At 41.4% G+C, this 18,162-nt stretch overlaps 1 protein-coding gene across 1 annotated transcript; it reads left to right on the top strand.

The window, feature by feature from the left end:
• Positions 1-53: 53 nt before the first annotated feature.
• On the top strand, positions 54-16,887 carry LOC134751133 (probable ATP-dependent RNA helicase DDX27). The gene is made up of 14 exons (XM_063686493.1): positions 54-257; positions 353-439; positions 543-681; positions 1,419-1,519; positions 2,054-2,246; positions 2,628-2,776; positions 3,795-4,006; positions 4,692-4,889; positions 6,678-6,822; positions 7,185-7,367; positions 10,605-10,785; positions 11,217-11,402; positions 15,517-15,692; positions 16,524-16,887. The coding sequence occupies exons 1-14, from the start codon at positions 165-167 to the stop codon at positions 16,869-16,871; spliced, it is 2,391 nt and encodes a 796-aa protein (XP_063542563.1). The 5' UTR covers positions 54-164; the 3' UTR covers positions 16,872-16,887.
• The last annotated feature ends 1,275 nt before the right edge of the window (positions 16,888-18,162 follow it).

Raw genomic sequence — 18,162 nt, forward strand, 5'->3', positions numbered from 1 at the left:
ATTTTTCACAATTTTAGAATAGAACGCAATTTGTCTGTCTATGCTGTCACATGTGAGTTTGATGTTTGATAGATAACCTCAAAAAAGCTAAGGTTTTGGTGTTCATTTAAAATGATTTTAATATATTCACTGCTATAGTTGTGTAAAACTGTTTATAATTTAAAATGGAAGTCGCCGGATTTCCAGGGTTTATAAAAACTATTAATGATGGTGAAGAAGTGGAGGATTTCTCGGAGGAATCCGATGTGGAAGTAGAGGTAGGACAGGCCGTGTTATTTATTTATTTTTCTTTGATTAAGTTCATGTTATTTAGCACTTAACTTATTCACCACTATTATGATTTTATTTCTAGTATCAACCCTCCAAGCAAAAAGTAAAGAAGAAAGCCGATTTCAATCCGAAGTTTCAGTTTGTTTCTTCTGTAGAAGAATATAACAAGGTATGTAATCATTATTTTAAAATTAAAGCCATAACTACTGGATTAACTACATAACAATGTATGTAACATACACAGATATTTTATATTCATCCAACGTTTGTAGAATACTTGGGACGACTTACAAAAGTATGTTCGCCGAAATGTGAAGCGCACCATAGATGAGAAGATAGAAAGGCGGCGAGCGCAGGCCAAGGTGACTGGATCAGCGGGTGACATTGACACGGATGAGGATGAAAACAAAGGTTTTTTATAAGTCAATCCTTCTTATCTTCATCATCATCATTAACTTAAGAGTTATTCTCTTGTCGGTGGAGTATCTTCCAGCTTTCCCTATCCTGCGCCAGCTCTTTGACTTTTTGATACGACACAACCCCTACTTTTTCTTTACTTGATCTAAAAAGCTGCGTCTGGGTTTTCCTCTACCCCGCTTGCTTCCTATCCAGCCCATCTCCAGGATAGTTTTAAAGAAGTAGTCGTGTCGTATTAAGTGTCCAATCATTTTTCCCTGTCTATTTGCAATAGTGTTCAGAATATCTCTACTTTCACTCACTCTTCTTAGCACCTCCTCTCTTTCTCTTTCTTCAACCAATGCCTTCCATTCGCCTCCAGCACCATATTTCAAATGCTTCCATTCTCTTTCTATCTCTTAGGGTCATTGTCCATGTTTCACTTCCATAAAGGGCTATACTCCAGATGTACACCTTAATCAGTAGCTTCTTGCTTCTACATGGTAAACGGGATTTCAATAATTGTTTCTTCTGGTTGAAAGCTTTTTTTGCCATAGCAATCCTTGCGATAATGTTGTGTGCGGAACAGAGTCCCTGGTAATTAAGCTGCCTAAATATTCAAAGCTTTCAGTGCTGAATTGGGATGTTGTTTAGAACTATTGGAGGATGATTAGTTTTGCGTTTTGAAGTTGTAAGGGTCTTAGTTTTCTTTATGTTTATCTTATCTTATGTTTATAATATAATTCTTTTAGATAGTGATGTAGATGAACTAGAAATATCAGATGATGAACTCAAGAAGGATGAGATCAAGACCAAGGAAAAGAAACTCACTAAAAAGCAGAAGCTAAAACAGGTATTTATTTCATATCATCACTCTGATTTATGTTTTTAAGAAGGTTTCTTTATCTCCAAAAAATTATTTTTAGTCTTTATTATTTTATTGTATTATTTAAACTGACTAACTCAATATAAAGTTATAACAAACAACTAAGCATACTGTGCTGTGCTGTTGTGTTCTCGCGCGCGTGTTCATACTTGAAGTTGAACGCAACTCATGCTAGTAGGTCAGATAAGTAATTTGGTTGTATTTGAGATTACCATTCTATGGTATAAATCTTATTTTTTTTATGAATGAAGATTACTCAGCTCCAATCATTCGTCTTTGCGCATATTTTTATAACTAAATATATAAGTATGACTGAATCAAACAAAAATGTTTTGTATACTGATGTCATTTGTCTCTCTAATTTTAGAAACGTGTCTAGTATAGTCCATACTCAGGTCCTGGAAGGCTGTAAGGCTTTTTACTATCAATCAGATCTAATTTAGTGCCATAGAAACTAAACTTACCTTTTTCTATTGCAAAACTGATTTAATTCCTCATCAGGAACTCAATGATGATGGAGAAGGTGCTCAGGTCGAATATGACTCTGATTTCTTTGAAGAACCACCGCCATATGATGAGCAGGCTTCGTTCTACATGATGAACCTCTCTCGGCCACTGCTGAAAGCCATAGGAATACTGAATTATGTCCACCCGACACCCATCCAGGCAGCTACCATACCAGTGGCTTTACTAGGTAAGAGGTTAATTCATATTGCCATACTGTATTTAATCATTGGTTCATCCAGAAATCATGTCATCAAATTTTGCCTTAATTTTGCCACTACCCCCTCCCCCTTATGCAAGAATTGCAAGAGCATGTGTACTTTTTTAGACTGAAGCTATTTAAAGTGAGAACACATTAGAATTTATTAGACACCAAGGTTAATCATACCAACACGGTGTTAATGGTAATACAGATATTTTATGACAAAATTAGAAGTGATATTTTGTGACACCCCCTCACTTCTATCCAACCCTTCCACTTCCTCTTTCTAAATAAACCCTCGCCCTCTTATTCACCGTATAAATTGTTTTCTAGTATTGTTATATTAACAAAGTTTTCATCTTCGTCTAGGGAAGGACATATGCGCTTGCGCTGCGACAGGCACGGGCAAAACGGCCGCGTACATGCTGCCCATACTGGAGCGGCTGCTATACAAGACAGTCGGCGGACGAGTCACTAGAGTGCTGGTACTTGTTCCTACCAGAGAATTAGGCGCTCAGGTAACACAGGATATAATAGTATAGATTTACCACTGATAGTCTGGCAAAAAAATTTTATCAGTAGAAAAATGCAGCAAATTTGAAAAATGTAGGCGTGAAAGATCGAACTCCCATAACAATTTTGAATTTGGCTCCTTTGCCTACTACTACTGACTGAATAATTGGTTTGCGAGACTTGCTCTTAAGTATAATAATGCGGCATAACGCGGTCTACATGCTGCCTGCTGCCCGTACTTTGCTTATATAGTGTTATCCCTTCTTAACTTTTCGGATACTATTCATTTTACTAACAGCAATAAGGCAAATCTACTCTAAGAGAGTCGTATATCTCTTAACGTCAACATATGTGCCATTTTCAACCAAAACGGTACTTATTGTTGCTTGTCAGTAAGGCGCTATTTCCATATAGCTTCAATTACAAATCAACCTTATCGACAACCGACAATGTGGTACCTTTTGGTTGAAAACGTCACATATATTGTGATGAACCACAACATTTAAATTTAAAATCATTGAAAGCGCACGAAGATTAAGTCTTGTTATTTCCGCGTATTTTTGTATAGCTGATTTAATGACTGCAGCAAACAATTTATACATATTATCCATAGTAGACTATATATATATAGTCCTCCATATATCGTGTCCGACAACGGCGACCTTTACAATTCCCTCTGATGAGCACGTATATGGCTCGCAAAACCGAACTTTATTTTAAATATCCGGTCCCACTGTGCACAATAAAGCTTCCCTTGTCCGTTATAAGTGTATGCGTAGGACGGCTTAGGTCGAGACTTCCGTCGAAGGCGCTTTTGGTCCAGGTGTTCCTTCTCTTACCTTATTGCGCCACTCCGATCTCTTAACCGCAAGCTCCTCCCAACGCTCAGATGAAATGTCGCAAGCTTAAAGATGGCGCTTCAGAACGTCTTTATATCGCAGAAACTGCCCCCCGTGGCTACAACTAATCTATCCAGTAACAAATCAATCTATCTATCATCTATAATCCGTTTATTACTTCCAGGTTCACACCGTAACCCGTCAGCTCTCTCAGTTCACCACTGTGACGGTGGGCCTGTCTGTGGGTGGTCTCGACGTGAAATACCAAGAAAGCGTGCTGCGAAGAAACCCTGACGTGGTGATAGCGACGCCGGGCCGACTTATAGACCATATTAGGAACACACCCTCTTTCAGTCTGCACTCTATTGAAGTACTAGTGCTTGATGAAGCCGACAGGTACAAATGTTAAATAAGTTTTCTATGAAATACTCGATAATAGGTGTCCCATAAATATTGCTAGGATTCCAATCTATGCGATAATGTTTTGTGAGCGATTTAACTCCGCCTGAGAATGATCAAGAAGGGCTTCTGAAACGACTCAGCGTGCGGGCTACGACTATAAACTTTATATGTTGGAAATAAAAGTTTTATTTGAGGTTTTATGAGGCTTTTTCATTTAGGTGCGAAATTAAAATCTCTTTATTTTTATGTTCTTTGCGTAACGTGTAACGTCAACCTACCTGTACACACTCGTGTAGAGACCCCGAGAGAGGCGGAAAACGTGTGTGTACATGCTGCTCCCTTCTCGTCTCGCTCATCCTTGCCTCGTCTCGCGCTTCTCCGATTGGATCGGAGCGGTAAAGTAAAGTAAAGTAAAAATTTTTTGGAACAGTTAATACAGTTAAGGTCTTATATATAAAATAATAAATAGAGCTCTGTGTTTTGCCTATTGGCGTACAAATATTTAAAACTTAAAAATAATGATGACTTATTATGTTAATAATAAATTATTTCACTTAAACAGAGTTATGTCATCACTTGATTTTGCCTGCGGAACGCTCATTTATATTTGTTGGAAGTTGCTGTTATTTACTGATTACGTTTGGTCCGTATTCTGGTTGTAATCTTACATTCTTTCCAGGATGTTAGACGAATACTTCGCGGAGCAGATGAAGGAGATCATCCGGCAGTGCTCCCCCAAGCGTCAGACCATGCTGTTCTCGGCCACCATGAGCGAGGAGGTCAAGGACCTTGCTGCAGTCTCTCTGCAAAAACCGGTCAAATTGTTCCTGGACTCTAACAAGGCTGTTGCTTTTAATCTACGTCAGGAGTTCGTCAGGTAAGCTAATTTACTAAATAGCTATGTCAAAAAAGATCCGTTCACATTAAGCATATGTAAACTTATGACTACTGCTTGGCTTAGGTCGAGAAGTAATGTAAGGAGCCATAAATGAGGAACTTCATGTCTTTATTACGTGACATTAACGCATACATTTCGGAGTATGTTTAGAAAATTGAATTCTTGAAATTGTGCCTATCCTAATATTTTAATTAATTTAAATATTATACTGCCACGGAATAATGCCTAAATAACTTGACATGTAATATTTATTCATCCATACTAATATTATAAATACGAAAGCCTGTCTGTCTTTCTGTCTGTGTGTTCCCTCTTCACGCTTAAACCGCTGAACCGATTTAGATGAAATTTGGCATATAGATAGGTTGAGTCCCTGAGAAGGACATAGAATAGTTTTTATCCCGAAAATCATCCCTTAAGAAAGTAAAAAGCGGGGTGGAATTGAGATAATTAACGAAGTGCCTGCTAATTTGTGTGCATAATATGCACAAATTTAGATTGCTATGAGATTTTCTCCAGGCGCTATTCTTACTCTAGCTGCGGTTACTAAGTCCACGCATACAAAGTCGCGGGAAAAAGCTAGTACTATATCCATACTAATATTATAAATGCGAAAGTCTGTCTTTCTGTCTGTGTGTTCCCTCTTCACGCTTAAACCGCTGAATCGATTTAGATGAAATGTGGCATAGAGATAGGTTGAGTCCCTGAGAAGGACATAGGATAGTTTTTATCCCGAAAATCATCCCTTAAGAAAGTAAAAAGCGGGGTGGAATTGAGATACTTAATGAAGTGTCTGCTGTTTTGTGTGCATAATATGTTCAAATTGAATAATTGCTATAAGACTTTCTCCAGGCGCTATTCTTACTCTAGCTGGGGTTACTAAGTCCACGCAGACGAAGTCGCGGGCAAAAGCTAGTAATATTATAAATGCGAAAGTCTGTCTGTGTGTTACCTCTTCACGCTTAAACCGCTGAACCGATTTAGTTGAAATTTGGCATAGAGAACGTTTGAGTCCGGGGGAAGGACATAGGATGATTTCTTTGTCGGAAGTCATCCCTAAAGAGGGTGAAAAGGGGGGTGGAAATGAGAAAATTAATGAATTGTCTGTCAATTGATGTAAGCAATTAAGCATAATATTATGCTCGAAATTATTGCCATTAGATTTTATCCAGGCGCTGTGCTTTAACTGCTGGTACTAATTCCACGCAGACGAAGTAATATTATAAATTAAATGACTATGACTATACCTACAATAGGTATGATGACACATGTTGAATTTTATAACAAAATCTAGTAACATAGATAGCAAATGAGCAATTTATCACAATAATGTAGATATTAAAATAATATATGGAAATAATACAAAAATACAGGACTTGAAAGTTACAAAATTTAAGTAATTTTTTAACTTCTAAAAAGGAAAAAAGTAAGGGTACCATTCGATTCCTTACAATTTATCCAAAAAAAGGTTGTATGTCAACTATACATAAACGCAATATTTCACCGACAAAAACGCAATTTTCTTGTTGTGTCCATACATTCAAAATGGGCTCTCAGTGACCTTGACGTCACGTTCACTTATCGTTTTCTTAGGAGCGTTTCGCGAGTGAAGTACACGACTGTCGGACTTTGACTATCATTTCTGACTTTTGTATTGCTTTAATGCAATGGGTCCCATATAGACATTTGATCCTAAAAATAAACCTGATCGATTGATACCATTAATAAAAATTTGTCATCTAGCCTATATTTGGTTTCGAATTGCAGGATTCGCGCGGGTCGAGAGGCAGACCGCGAAGCGCTGCTGTGCGCGCTGGTGTGTCGCACCTTCCGCGACCGTGCCGTCGTGTTCGTGCAGACGAAGAAACAGGCGCACCGGCTGCACGTCGCCCTAGGCTTGCTCGGTGTCAAGGTATGATAAGCAAACTTAACTGACCTGACGAAAATGTGACATGTTGTGACAAGGGGGAGGTCGGAGTCACAAACTTACATTTTTTTTTTTTTTTTAAGCCTACTAAGTGTCCCACTGCTGGGCAAAGGCCTCTCCCCTTGATTTCCACGACTCCCGATTTGGTGTTTCCTCCGGCCAGTTGTTCAGGAAGCTGTCCAGGTCATCATTAACTTATTTAAATTATTTTATTCTCTGTACAGCTAAATAACAAGTTTTTGGAACGAGCATGTTTTTAGAGATGCAAATATACAGGATATTTGCATCTCTAAAATAGACTTCGCATATTTGTATGTGTTTTATCCCTAACAATTAATTTATTTCAGGTGGCCGAGCTCCACGGGGCCCTAAACCAGCCTCAACGTCTCGACTCCCTTAAACGCTTCAAAGACGAGCTGGTTGATGTGCTAGTTGCTACCGACGTTGCAGCGAGAGGGTTAGATATACCCGGCGTGAAGACAGTACTCAACTTTACACTGCCAGCGACATTAGAACACTATATACACAGGGTAGGTACTGTATTTAGGTATTTATTTGTGTGATGAGCACAGATATTTGTTCCTGAGTCTTGGGTGTTTTCTATGTATTTATATATTATATATATCGTTGTCTGAGTACCCGCAACACAAGCCTTCTTGAGCTTACTGTGGGACTTAGTCAATCTGTGTAAGAATGTCCTATAATATTTATTTATTTAGCGGTAGATGGCGCTGTCACGATTAGCGTATCCTACAACGCGCTATCGTTTGTTCGTCGTAAATATTTTAACACATTGACTAACATCAACGCATATATGCCTTCACCGTCACGTCATACAAGTTTGTTCCTAGGCCACGCCCCTTGGCAGCGATTGCGTTAAGTAACTTCAGATGAATCTCTAAGGCAATTTAAAGTTAGTCGACGTTGCAACTAGTGGGATTCCTGAATTTAGGGGTAGATGGCGCTGTGCCGGTTGAAACAATTTCTACATCGCGCTATCTTTATTCGTCGTAGATACTGTAACTTCAGATGAATCGCCAAATAAATTCAAAGGCGTAGTGTTTAGTTGCTACTAAGTTGGTCAGCAGTATATAGACAGTTAGGTACTTTAGTTAGGTATGTTAGGTTGCAGCGATAGGGTTAGATATACCCGGCCTGAAGACAATGCTCAACTTTACACTGCCAGCGACGTTAGAACACTACATTCACAGCAGCGGCGGCTGGTGATTCTATATTATGGGTGTTCACTATCACAGTAAAAAACTACACATTCAATTAACCGACACAAAATACGGTCATTGAACTCTCTTATAGAATTTCGCTATTACGAATATCTTGACGACCGATAGACGCTAACTGCAGTTCATTTTACAAATGGATTCTAGGTTGTGAATGTTGTTTTAAAATTTTATGGAAATATGTGCTAAATTGTTAACACATCGGTTTCGGTCCAAGCAAACTCACCGCACAGCCGTCGCCCGGCCCGCCCGCGCCCGCTCCAAACAAGACATATGTACTTAGGTAGGTAACACGATAAACTAAAACACCTAGTTACTTTTATCACAGCGACATAACACAACCACGGTGTTTTTGCATATTGATCTTATTTAATGACATATAAGTTTTTGTTTTTGACGAACATTGTTACGAAAGTTCAAGGTTTTCCTTTTATATTGAACTCGAGTCGATTTTGTAAACTTTTTTCACATTCTCCCGTTAAATTCATTCATTTTAAATACCTCACAACAAACAAATTATGTGCACTTACTGCTTAAACTCTTGGTTAATTATTTATAATAAAAAAATGCCAAAATTCCATTCACGCGCGTACTTTAAAATTGACTACTAACTAAGGTCTGTTTACAAACAAGTGACAATACGGCGCGCACAATGCGCGCGCATTCGACGAGAGGGCGCAAGGTCAAACGGGCTACGGAGCGCCGCTCCAATTTTACCTCTTTCTTCATAGAAAATCTTCTGTTTCACGTGCGGAACTGTAGCGAAACTTCTCTTTCGCTCTCATTGAATTTCCTATTGATTTTATGTACTAAATCTTTTTCATAGGAGCGCAATCCAAAGCGCTCCGCTTCGCGCGTTACCTATGATTCCTATGAAATTATAGGAGTAGGCCGAGTAGTATAGGCCGTCTATAAACTTATAATGAATAAAGGTAATTATTTAATTGGTATTTTACTTTTGTACGATAGATCTTAAAGAGTAATATATTAATTAGGCACTATAATTTCATTATGATTATTTATGGGAGTGCACTGCACAAGCGCTCCTTAGAGGAAGCCGCGCCTGATTCACAGGGTAAGTTGACATGTATTTTTACACATTATGATTTATTAAACGGGACTCACTCGCGTAACGTACCTAAGTAACTTCGATTAGAGGGTTTGATATAGGTATTCGGCGCGAAGATACTTTTTACATCTATCTATCTATCTATCTATCTAGCCCTTTTATTCTGAGCTAGAGTATGTCCCGTAGCTCAGTGTGCCGCTTGGCAAAGGCCTCCTCTAGCTCTTTCCATTGAGGTCTGTCGTGGGCCACTCTTCTCCAGTTCGGGCCCGCTGTGAGTTTGAGTTCATCCTCCCATCTTGTTCGAGGTCTCCTCTGGCCCCGTGTACAACCTCTTGGATACCAATCTGTTACTATTTTGCTCCATTTTTCCCGCCTGTCTCTCAACATGTGGCCAGTCCATCTCCACTTCTGCTGATCTATTTTAGTGAGTATGTCGGTCACTTTTGTTTTTTGTCTCAGGTCTTCATTTCTTACTTTGTCTAGTCTGCGTGTTCCCGTCATACTTCTTTCCATTGATCTCTGGCAGTACTTAAGCCTGTCTCGGTGCTCTTTGTTGAGTGCCCATGTCTCACATCCGTATGTAATGCAGGGTAAGATACATGTGTTAAATACTTTTCTTTTTATGGTAATGCTGAGATTAGTGGACTTCATGACTTCCTTCATAGACCAATATTTTTTCCATCCATTGGTAATTCTTGTATTTATTTCTTTGCTAGTGAGGTCTACCGGAGATATCAGTTGGCCAAGGTATGTGTACTCTTCTACATAATCTAGTAAGGTCGTATTTATTTTTATTTCTGTTTTTATTGAATTGGTCATTAATTTTGTTTTTGTGGTGTTCATTGTTAAGCCAACTTTTTTGCTTTCCTTGCATAGTGACTCGATCATGTCTTGCAGCTTCTTTGGATCTTCTTCAAATAATACTATATCATCTGCGAATCTAAGGTGGTTTAGTTTCTTGCCATCTATGTTCAGACCCATGTGACTTTTTACATCACGTTTAACAAACAATCCCTTACTTTTTTCTTTATTTACAGATACATCTATCACAAAACATTTCGCCAAACTATAATACATCATGGCCAAACTTCATGACATTTTGTTGACAGCAGCATTTATCTTTGTGATAATGATAGTAAAATTATCACACATATTGTATGCTTATACAAAGAGCGGGATGGCGTAGCGAAGCATGACGAAGTCTGGCTCGATGATTTGAAGCAGAAAAGACTCCGGGCTTCACAGGAACCACCAACAGACTCGCGTTTCACCTGCGATCTTTGTGGCAGAAAGTGTCGTGCTGCGATTGGACTTTACAGCCACAGGAAGAGATGTGCACCTCCGATCTCCGACGGCGCACAGACCTCTTCTTCATAATAAACTGTCGCTGCAACAATCATCTGAAGATGCTGTGGCCAATGATGATGTATGCTTATAAATGTTCCTTCCTGTACCTACAGGTGGGGCGAACAGCTCGCGCGGGCCGCGCCGGAGTGTCGGTGTCTCTGGCAGGCGAGGCGGAGCGCCAGCTCGTCAAGCTCATAGTGAGGCGCGCTAAACGACCCGTCAAGTCCCGCCAGGTCCCGCCCGAGATCGTCGCCAAGTACAGGGAGAGATTGACGCGGTTGGAGCCAGAGATCGGTGAGTGAACGAGTTTGTAGTTATGTATGTTAACTGTGTAAAGTCCCGCCCGAGATTGTAGCCAAGTACAGGGAGAGATTGACGCGGTTGCAGCTAGAAATCGGCGAGTAGTATTAAAAACCGCCTTTATCAATAACCGATCCGAATCTACTCCCCAAAGTTTGTCTGGAAAAGATCGCTTTTTAGTGATAACACCGCCTGTTTTTAACTTCTACTTTCATGTAACATTGTCCCTCTGTATCTGATGTTGATGTTTTAAGTTTGAAATAAGGAGGTAAGTATTGTTTTGTAAGTGACAATATCTGCATGCTAACGCTGTATTTTTATAGGAATTTGATGTTATGGTGGGGCTTCCACACTCTTGCCAAAACGCAGACTTTGAAATCATCACAATCAGATAATATAAAGTAAACATATTTTCTTTTTTACAGCCGCCATTTTGGACGAAGAATACGCCGAGCGCCAGCTGAACAAGATGGAGAAGCAGACAGCCAAGCTCGAGGGGTCCTTGAAAAAGGAGAAACAGGAGCCGACACGGCAACACGAGTGGTTCCAGACCCCCAAGGAGAAGAGAGAGGAGAAGGAGCGGCTGGCACTCACGGCTCATGCTGGGAAAGGTAACGTTAGATATAGAAACAGGAGCCGACACGGCAGCACGAGTGGTTCCAGACCACCAAGGAGAAGAGAGAGGAGAAGGAGCGGCTGGCACTCACGGCTCATGCTGGGAAAGGTAACGTTAGATATAGAAACAGGAGCCGACACGGCAGCACGAGTGGTTCCAGACCACCAAGGAGAAGAGAGAGGAGAAGGAGCGGCTGGCACTCACGACTCATGCCGGGAAAGGTAACGTTAGATATAGAAACAGGAGCCGACACGGCAGCACGAGTGGTTCCAGACCACCAAGGAGAAGAGAGAGGAGAAGGAGCGGCTGGCACTCACGGCTCATGCTGGGAAAGGTAACGTTAGATATAGAAACAGGAGCCGACACGGCAACACGAGTGGTTCCAGACCACCAAGGAGAAGAGAGAGGAGAAGGAGCGGCTGGCACTCACGGCTCATGCTGGGAAAGGTAACGTTAGATATAGAAACAGGAGCCGACACGGCAGCACGAGTGGTTCCAGACCACCAAGGAGAAGAGAGAGGAGAAGGAGCGGCTGGCACTCAAGGCTCATGCTGGGAAAGGTAACGTTAGATATAGAAACAGGAGCCGACACGGCAGCACGAGTGGTTCCAGACCACCAAGGAGAAGAGAGAGGAGAAGGAGCGGCTGGCACTCACGGCTCATGCTGGGAAAGGTAACGTTAGATATAGAAACAGGAGCCGACACGGCAGCACGAGTGGTTCCAGACCACCAAGGAGAAGAGAGAGGAGAAGGAGCGGCTGGCACTCACGGCTCATGCTGGGAAAGGTAACGTTAGATATAGAAACAGGAGCCGACACGGCAGCACGAGTGGTTCCAGACCACCAAGGAGAAGAGAGAGGAGAAGGAGCGGCTGGCACTCACGGCTCATGCTGGGAAAGGTAACGTTAGATATAGAAACAGGAGCCGACACGGCAGCACGAGTGGTTCCAGACCACCAAGGAGAAGAGAGAGGAGAAGGAGCGGCTGGCACTCACGACTCATGCCGGGAAAGGTAACGTTAGATATAGAAACAGGAGCCGACACGGCAGCACGAGTGGTTCCAGACCACCAAGGAGAAGAGAGAGGAGAAGGAGCGGCTGGCACTCACGGCTCATGCTGGGAAAGGTAACGTTAGATATAGAAACAGGAGCCGACACGGCAACACGAGTGGTTCCAGACCACCAAGGAGAAGAGAGAGGAGAAGGAGCGGCTGGCACTCACGGCTCATGCTGGGAAAGGTAACGTTAGATATAGAAACAGGAGCCGACACGGCAGCACGAGTGGTTCCAGACCACCAAGGAGAAGAGAGAGGAGAAGGAGCGGCTGGCACTCACGGCTCATGCTGGGAAAGGTAACGTTAGATATAGAAACAGGAGCCGACACGGCAGCACGAGTGGTTCCAGACCACCAAGGAGAAGAGAGAGGAGAAGGAGCGGCTGGCACTCACGACTCATGCCGGGAAAGTTAACGTTAGATATAGAAACAGGAGCCGACACGGCAGCACGAGTGGTTCCAGACCACCAAGGAGAAGAGAGAGGAGAAGGAGCGGCTGGCACTCACGGCTCATGCTGGGAAAGGTAACGTTAGATATAGAAACAGGAGCCGACACGGCAACACGAGTGGTTCCAGACCACCAAGGAGAAGGAGCGGCTGGCACTCACGGCTCATGCTGGGAAAGGTAACGTTAGATATAGAAACAGGAGCCGACACGGCAGCACGAGTGGTTCCAGACCACCAAGGAGAAGAGAGAGGAGAAGGAGCGGCTGGCACTCAAGGCTCATGCTGGGAAAGGTAACGTTAGATATAGAAACAGGAGCCGACACGGCAGCACGAGTGGTTCCAGACCACCAAGGAGAAGAGAGAGGAGAAGGAGCGGCTGGCACTCACGGCTCATGCTGGGAAAGGTAACGTTAGATATAGAAACAGGAGCCGACACGGCAACACGAGTGGTTCCAGACCACCAAGGAGAAGGAGCGGCTGGCACTCACGGCTCATGCTGGGAAAGGTAACGTTAGATATAGAAACAGGAGCCGACACGGCAGCACGAGTGGTTCCAGACCACCAAGGAGAAGAGAGAGGAGAAGGAGCGGCTGGCACTCAAGGCTCATGCTGGGAAAGGTAACGTTAGATATAGAAACAGGAGCCGACACGGCAGCACGAGTGGTTCCAGACCACCAAGGAGAAGAGAGAGGAGAAGGAGCGGCTGGCACTCACGGCTCATGCTGGGAAAGGTAACGTTAGATATAGAAACAGGAGCCGACACGGCAACACGAGTGGTTCCAGACCACCAAGGAGAAGAGAGAGGAGAAGGAGCGGCTGGCACTCACGGCTCATGCTGGGAAAGCTTTAGATGTAGGTACATCGACTACATGGTGATTTTCAAATCGACGCATTCCTACTAAGAGCTGAAACTAGAGTCATTTGCAACAGTTAAGTCCCTATCATACTGGGGTCAACAATAAATGATATACGATATAATACATTTTCAACATTGTTTCTTATTTTCTGAAAATGAATATTAGCAACAAATGTGTATGAAACTAGGGTCATTATCCCAAAGAAAGTCTTGATTGCGCGAAATAATGTCATCTAGCAATAGAATGCCTTTGGCACGATGCTTTTGGCCGTTCAATAATCGCTCTGTGATGTGAACTGTAGACCTCGGGAACCGCCATGGCTCCGCTATTTTGTAGAATTTCCAAAAACCGAAATCGCCTCGCTTCATTCTCGCCAGTCTCGCCACATGTCAAGTTAAGCATATTAGCGGGTCTAACCTAACCTTTTTTCCGACGTTTCAGTTAGGTTGCATTATAGTACATTACTACAGAGGCCGGGAAGTAAGGGGTTGCCGGCCGAATGCATATATACGGCCGAACGTAGTGAGGCCGGATAGTTATGAGGCCGACAACCCCTTTTCACGCCGATGTATGTATAGTGCTTTTCTCAAACATGCAATGAAATAAATAAAGAAATCTCCACGAAATCAAAGTTTTAATTCTAAAGAAACTAAAAGTAAACTATGCACAAAATATAACTACCACCTGTACCTATCTTTATCACACGTGTCGTATATTTTACACATGTAGTTAATTAATTTATTACACAAATGTTCAAAGGTATATTTATGTATCTTTGATTTTTCGCCTTGCATCCTTCTGACTGTAGTTTTAGCCACATAACTAAGATTACATAGTTTTTTATGTTGATATTATGCTTCACATACATCGTTGCCTTAAACATGGAGTATAATTAACAGGTATTCATTTAATATTTTCGTCGGAACTCATATTAAATAACACAATAAACAACGCACAATAAATCCAATAAAATAGAATTACAGATACACAATGAAAAATGATCAACTTTACCTCCAAAACGATTAAAAAAACACCAACGCGTGTTTGAGTAGACATTTTTACCGCTAATATTTAAATGAAATATAGTTTGTCAAAGGACTGTCTCATTTCAAACATAGACAGAGATAATCATACTATCTTTGTCTTACACTGGTACTAGCACCCAAAAGAAAAGGATGAGTATAGTTTTTTTGTTCTTATTTACTGACAAACTGGTTTGACCAACTATATTTTAAATCTGTATTTGTAGGTAAATTTGCAATTCAATATTATTGGAATTTGTTAATAATGTTTTATTTATATATTTTTTGTAAATTCGATACAAATAAAACTGCAAAATATATTAATTATCGTTTATTGTTTTTTTTAAGGGGTATTGGCAGAATGTCATTCCGAACCATAAGCAAATATTGGTTATAGTTTTTTTTTTGGCTGAATGCCATGATGCTGTGTCACAAATATATGTGAAATCAAAATTAAAAAAGAGCCACTTCCCGGCCTAGGCCTGCAACTTTGTATGAAATTTCATTACAGGCCCCTCGTCTAGCCGCGCCGGAGTCGTGATACTTCCCAGCCTAATATAAAGAACGTAATATCAATATTACATAGCATGTTTGAGAAAATTATGTTTACAAAACGCGAATTTAGTGTTAAAAACACAACATGAAAAATCTAATAAAAACAACTTAACTAAAGCTATGAAGTAATGAAGGTGTTAAATTCAAGTTTTTAATATTTCTCATTGTTTCACAGATAAACAAAAGACCAAAGCGAAGAAACGCAAGCGTGACTCGGACGACGAGTCAGATTACGAGTCAGGCAGGAAGCGGGGGAGGAGGGACGCGGGGGGGAAGGGGAAAGATAAGGAGCGGGGCAAACCGAGGCCTAAGGACTCGGCCGAGGAGCGAGTGCAGAGAGAGATGGAGAAGGTACGTTAGAGTAGGGGGGAAAGAGAAAGGCAAACCGAAGCCTAAAGACTCGGCCGAGGAGCGCGTGCAGAGGGAGATGGAGAAGGTACAAAGGCAAGGAGTCAATTGAGTGTGTTAACATTCTAAGAAGGCGGCATTTTTCGGTGACCGTTTTTGGTTAGTTTTTAGAGTTCCGTAGTCAACTAGGAACCCTTATAGTTTCGCCATGTCCGTCTGTCCGTCCGTCCGCGGCTTTGCTCCGTGATAGTTAGTGCTAGAAAGTTGCAATTTGGCATGGATACATAAGTCATGCATGGCGACAGAACGGTAAAATAAAACTACAAAAAAAATATTTTTTGGGTTTTTTTTTTTTTTACTTTAACGCAGTGGTGTGGGGTATCGTTGAATATGGCTTTCAAAATGAATAAAGGCTTTCAACAAACATTTTTTGATAAAGTGAATATTTTTGGAAATAGTGGGTCTAAAAAATATGACAAAAATCGTAAAACAAAAGCTTAATAAATACTTTCAATGAAAACTATAGCGAACATGATCGGTCCAGCCGTTTTTGAATTATTGCAACAAAAATCCTAGTAAAAAGCGTACAAAGCGCTGCGAAGGTACTCCCTTATGTACTGATAGCCCCCGTTGAGCCTATTCTGCCAGATTGGTAACTACCGAACTCTTCACTGAGCATGGCCCGACATGCTCTTGGCCGAGTATGTATGTGTGTAAGCTGCATAAAATGTTAACGTCCTCGCTTTTGCACGGGACAGACACATTGCCTCTGATAAAATGCGTCGTTTTATGCTCTTGTTGTACAATCTACTATTTTATTAACTTGATTACCAGGTGGCGCTCCTACAGTCCCGCATGGCCAAACGCAAGAAGAAGCAGAACCGCATCCGCACGGTCGAAGACAACGATGACCGCCCCCGTGTCCAGAAACAGAAAACCAAACGCAAGCAATCCAACTTCGCCAGCGACTTAACTGACACCTCCAGAGCGGCAACCAAACGCTTACGCTACGACGCCAATAGAGTCCAGAAAGGCAAGCCGGTGGGCCCTAAAGGCAAAGGCAAGCCTATGGGTAAAGGCAAGCCGGCTAAAGGAGGCGCCAAGGGTAGAGGCAATCCGCAGAAGGGCAAGGCGTTCGGAAAACCTCAGGCGCCGAAGCAGGGTGGACGTAGGAAAAAATAAATTGTGTTTTGAAAAATTGGTTTCGTTTATTTATTTTTTATCTTTTTACGACAGATTGAATGACACACCTGTCAAAACCACTGCAACGAGTTTATACACAACTCTAGAACTCAATGTGTAATAATATCACGTAAATTGCCTATAGTTAGAGGACTTAGCTTACGTGTTTATCTACCTATTATATATTAATTTTCACTCTGGCACGTGTTGATTACAATTTTACAATAATTTTAACATCTGAAGACACCTTACAGCGAATAGAATTAGGCTTAAAGTACTTCGGAGGTTCCTTATCTGGAAACAAATCATCAGTAAATATATTCCCATGTTTATCGAACTTCCAATCTCTAATCCCTGAGAGATATCGCTCGTACGCACCGACTACCTTCACCTCTTTTGCTTCCGAGTTAATATGGTATATACGCCGCGAATTAATCTCATCAGAAAGTAAATAGATCTCTCCGTCTGCACCCAACGTAGGAATCCTATATTCGGTACTGCTTTCAGTACTAATATTTAAAATGGCCTTCACAGCATTAGCCTCTACTATGTAGATTTCCGAGCGAGTTTGCACATAAATAACACCAGTTTTGTCACACACAAAGTCCATAATATGAAGGTTTTGGAGGCCTGGAACTTCTTCAACAGATCCGTCTTTTAAATACAATAACGGATACTTTCCGTTGATTCCGTAAACTGTTCCGTTGCAGAAATATATTGAAGTCTGCCGACGATTACTGTCAAACGGAATGTCTGGGTTTGATGTTGTGTTTGTTTTCGGATCATACTTATAAATTAGGGGATATTTATAATTAGCAAAAAAGTTATAAGAATATACGTCCCCGGTGTCCTGATCGACAGTTAAAAATACCTGCCTCTTCTCTGGATTCGTGATAAGTTTTTTAAAAATCGTCGTATTGTTATCCAATTCGATTGCGTTCAAATGATCACGCGTATTGAAGTACAAGATGTTGTAGTTATGGTCGATGACAGCGTAATAAAGTATGAAATTATTGTGTTTGAAATCAGATTCAGAGTAACATCGCTCGTGCAAGCAAATGGTGCAGTTTGTGGCGAGAGCCGCGCCGAGCACTGCACATAGCCACAGTATTCGCACCATGGCCCTATACTATTGAAAAACGTAGCTTGGAAGGACGCGTTGCAATAGTCTCTTTCAAGTTTTCTGTTTTTCTTTCACTAGATGACAGTACTAAGCCGTGAATTCCAACTATTATCTAATTTCAACATTACGCTTAGTCAAGCTTATGATAAGTATGTGACTTAGTCTCGC

The sequence above is a fragment of the Cydia strobilella genome, chromosome 21 (genome assembly GCF_947568885.1).
Source record: "Cydia strobilella chromosome 21, ilCydStro3.1, whole genome shotgun sequence".
Classification (NCBI taxonomy): Eukaryota; Metazoa; Arthropoda; class Insecta; order Lepidoptera; family Tortricidae; genus Cydia; species Cydia strobilella.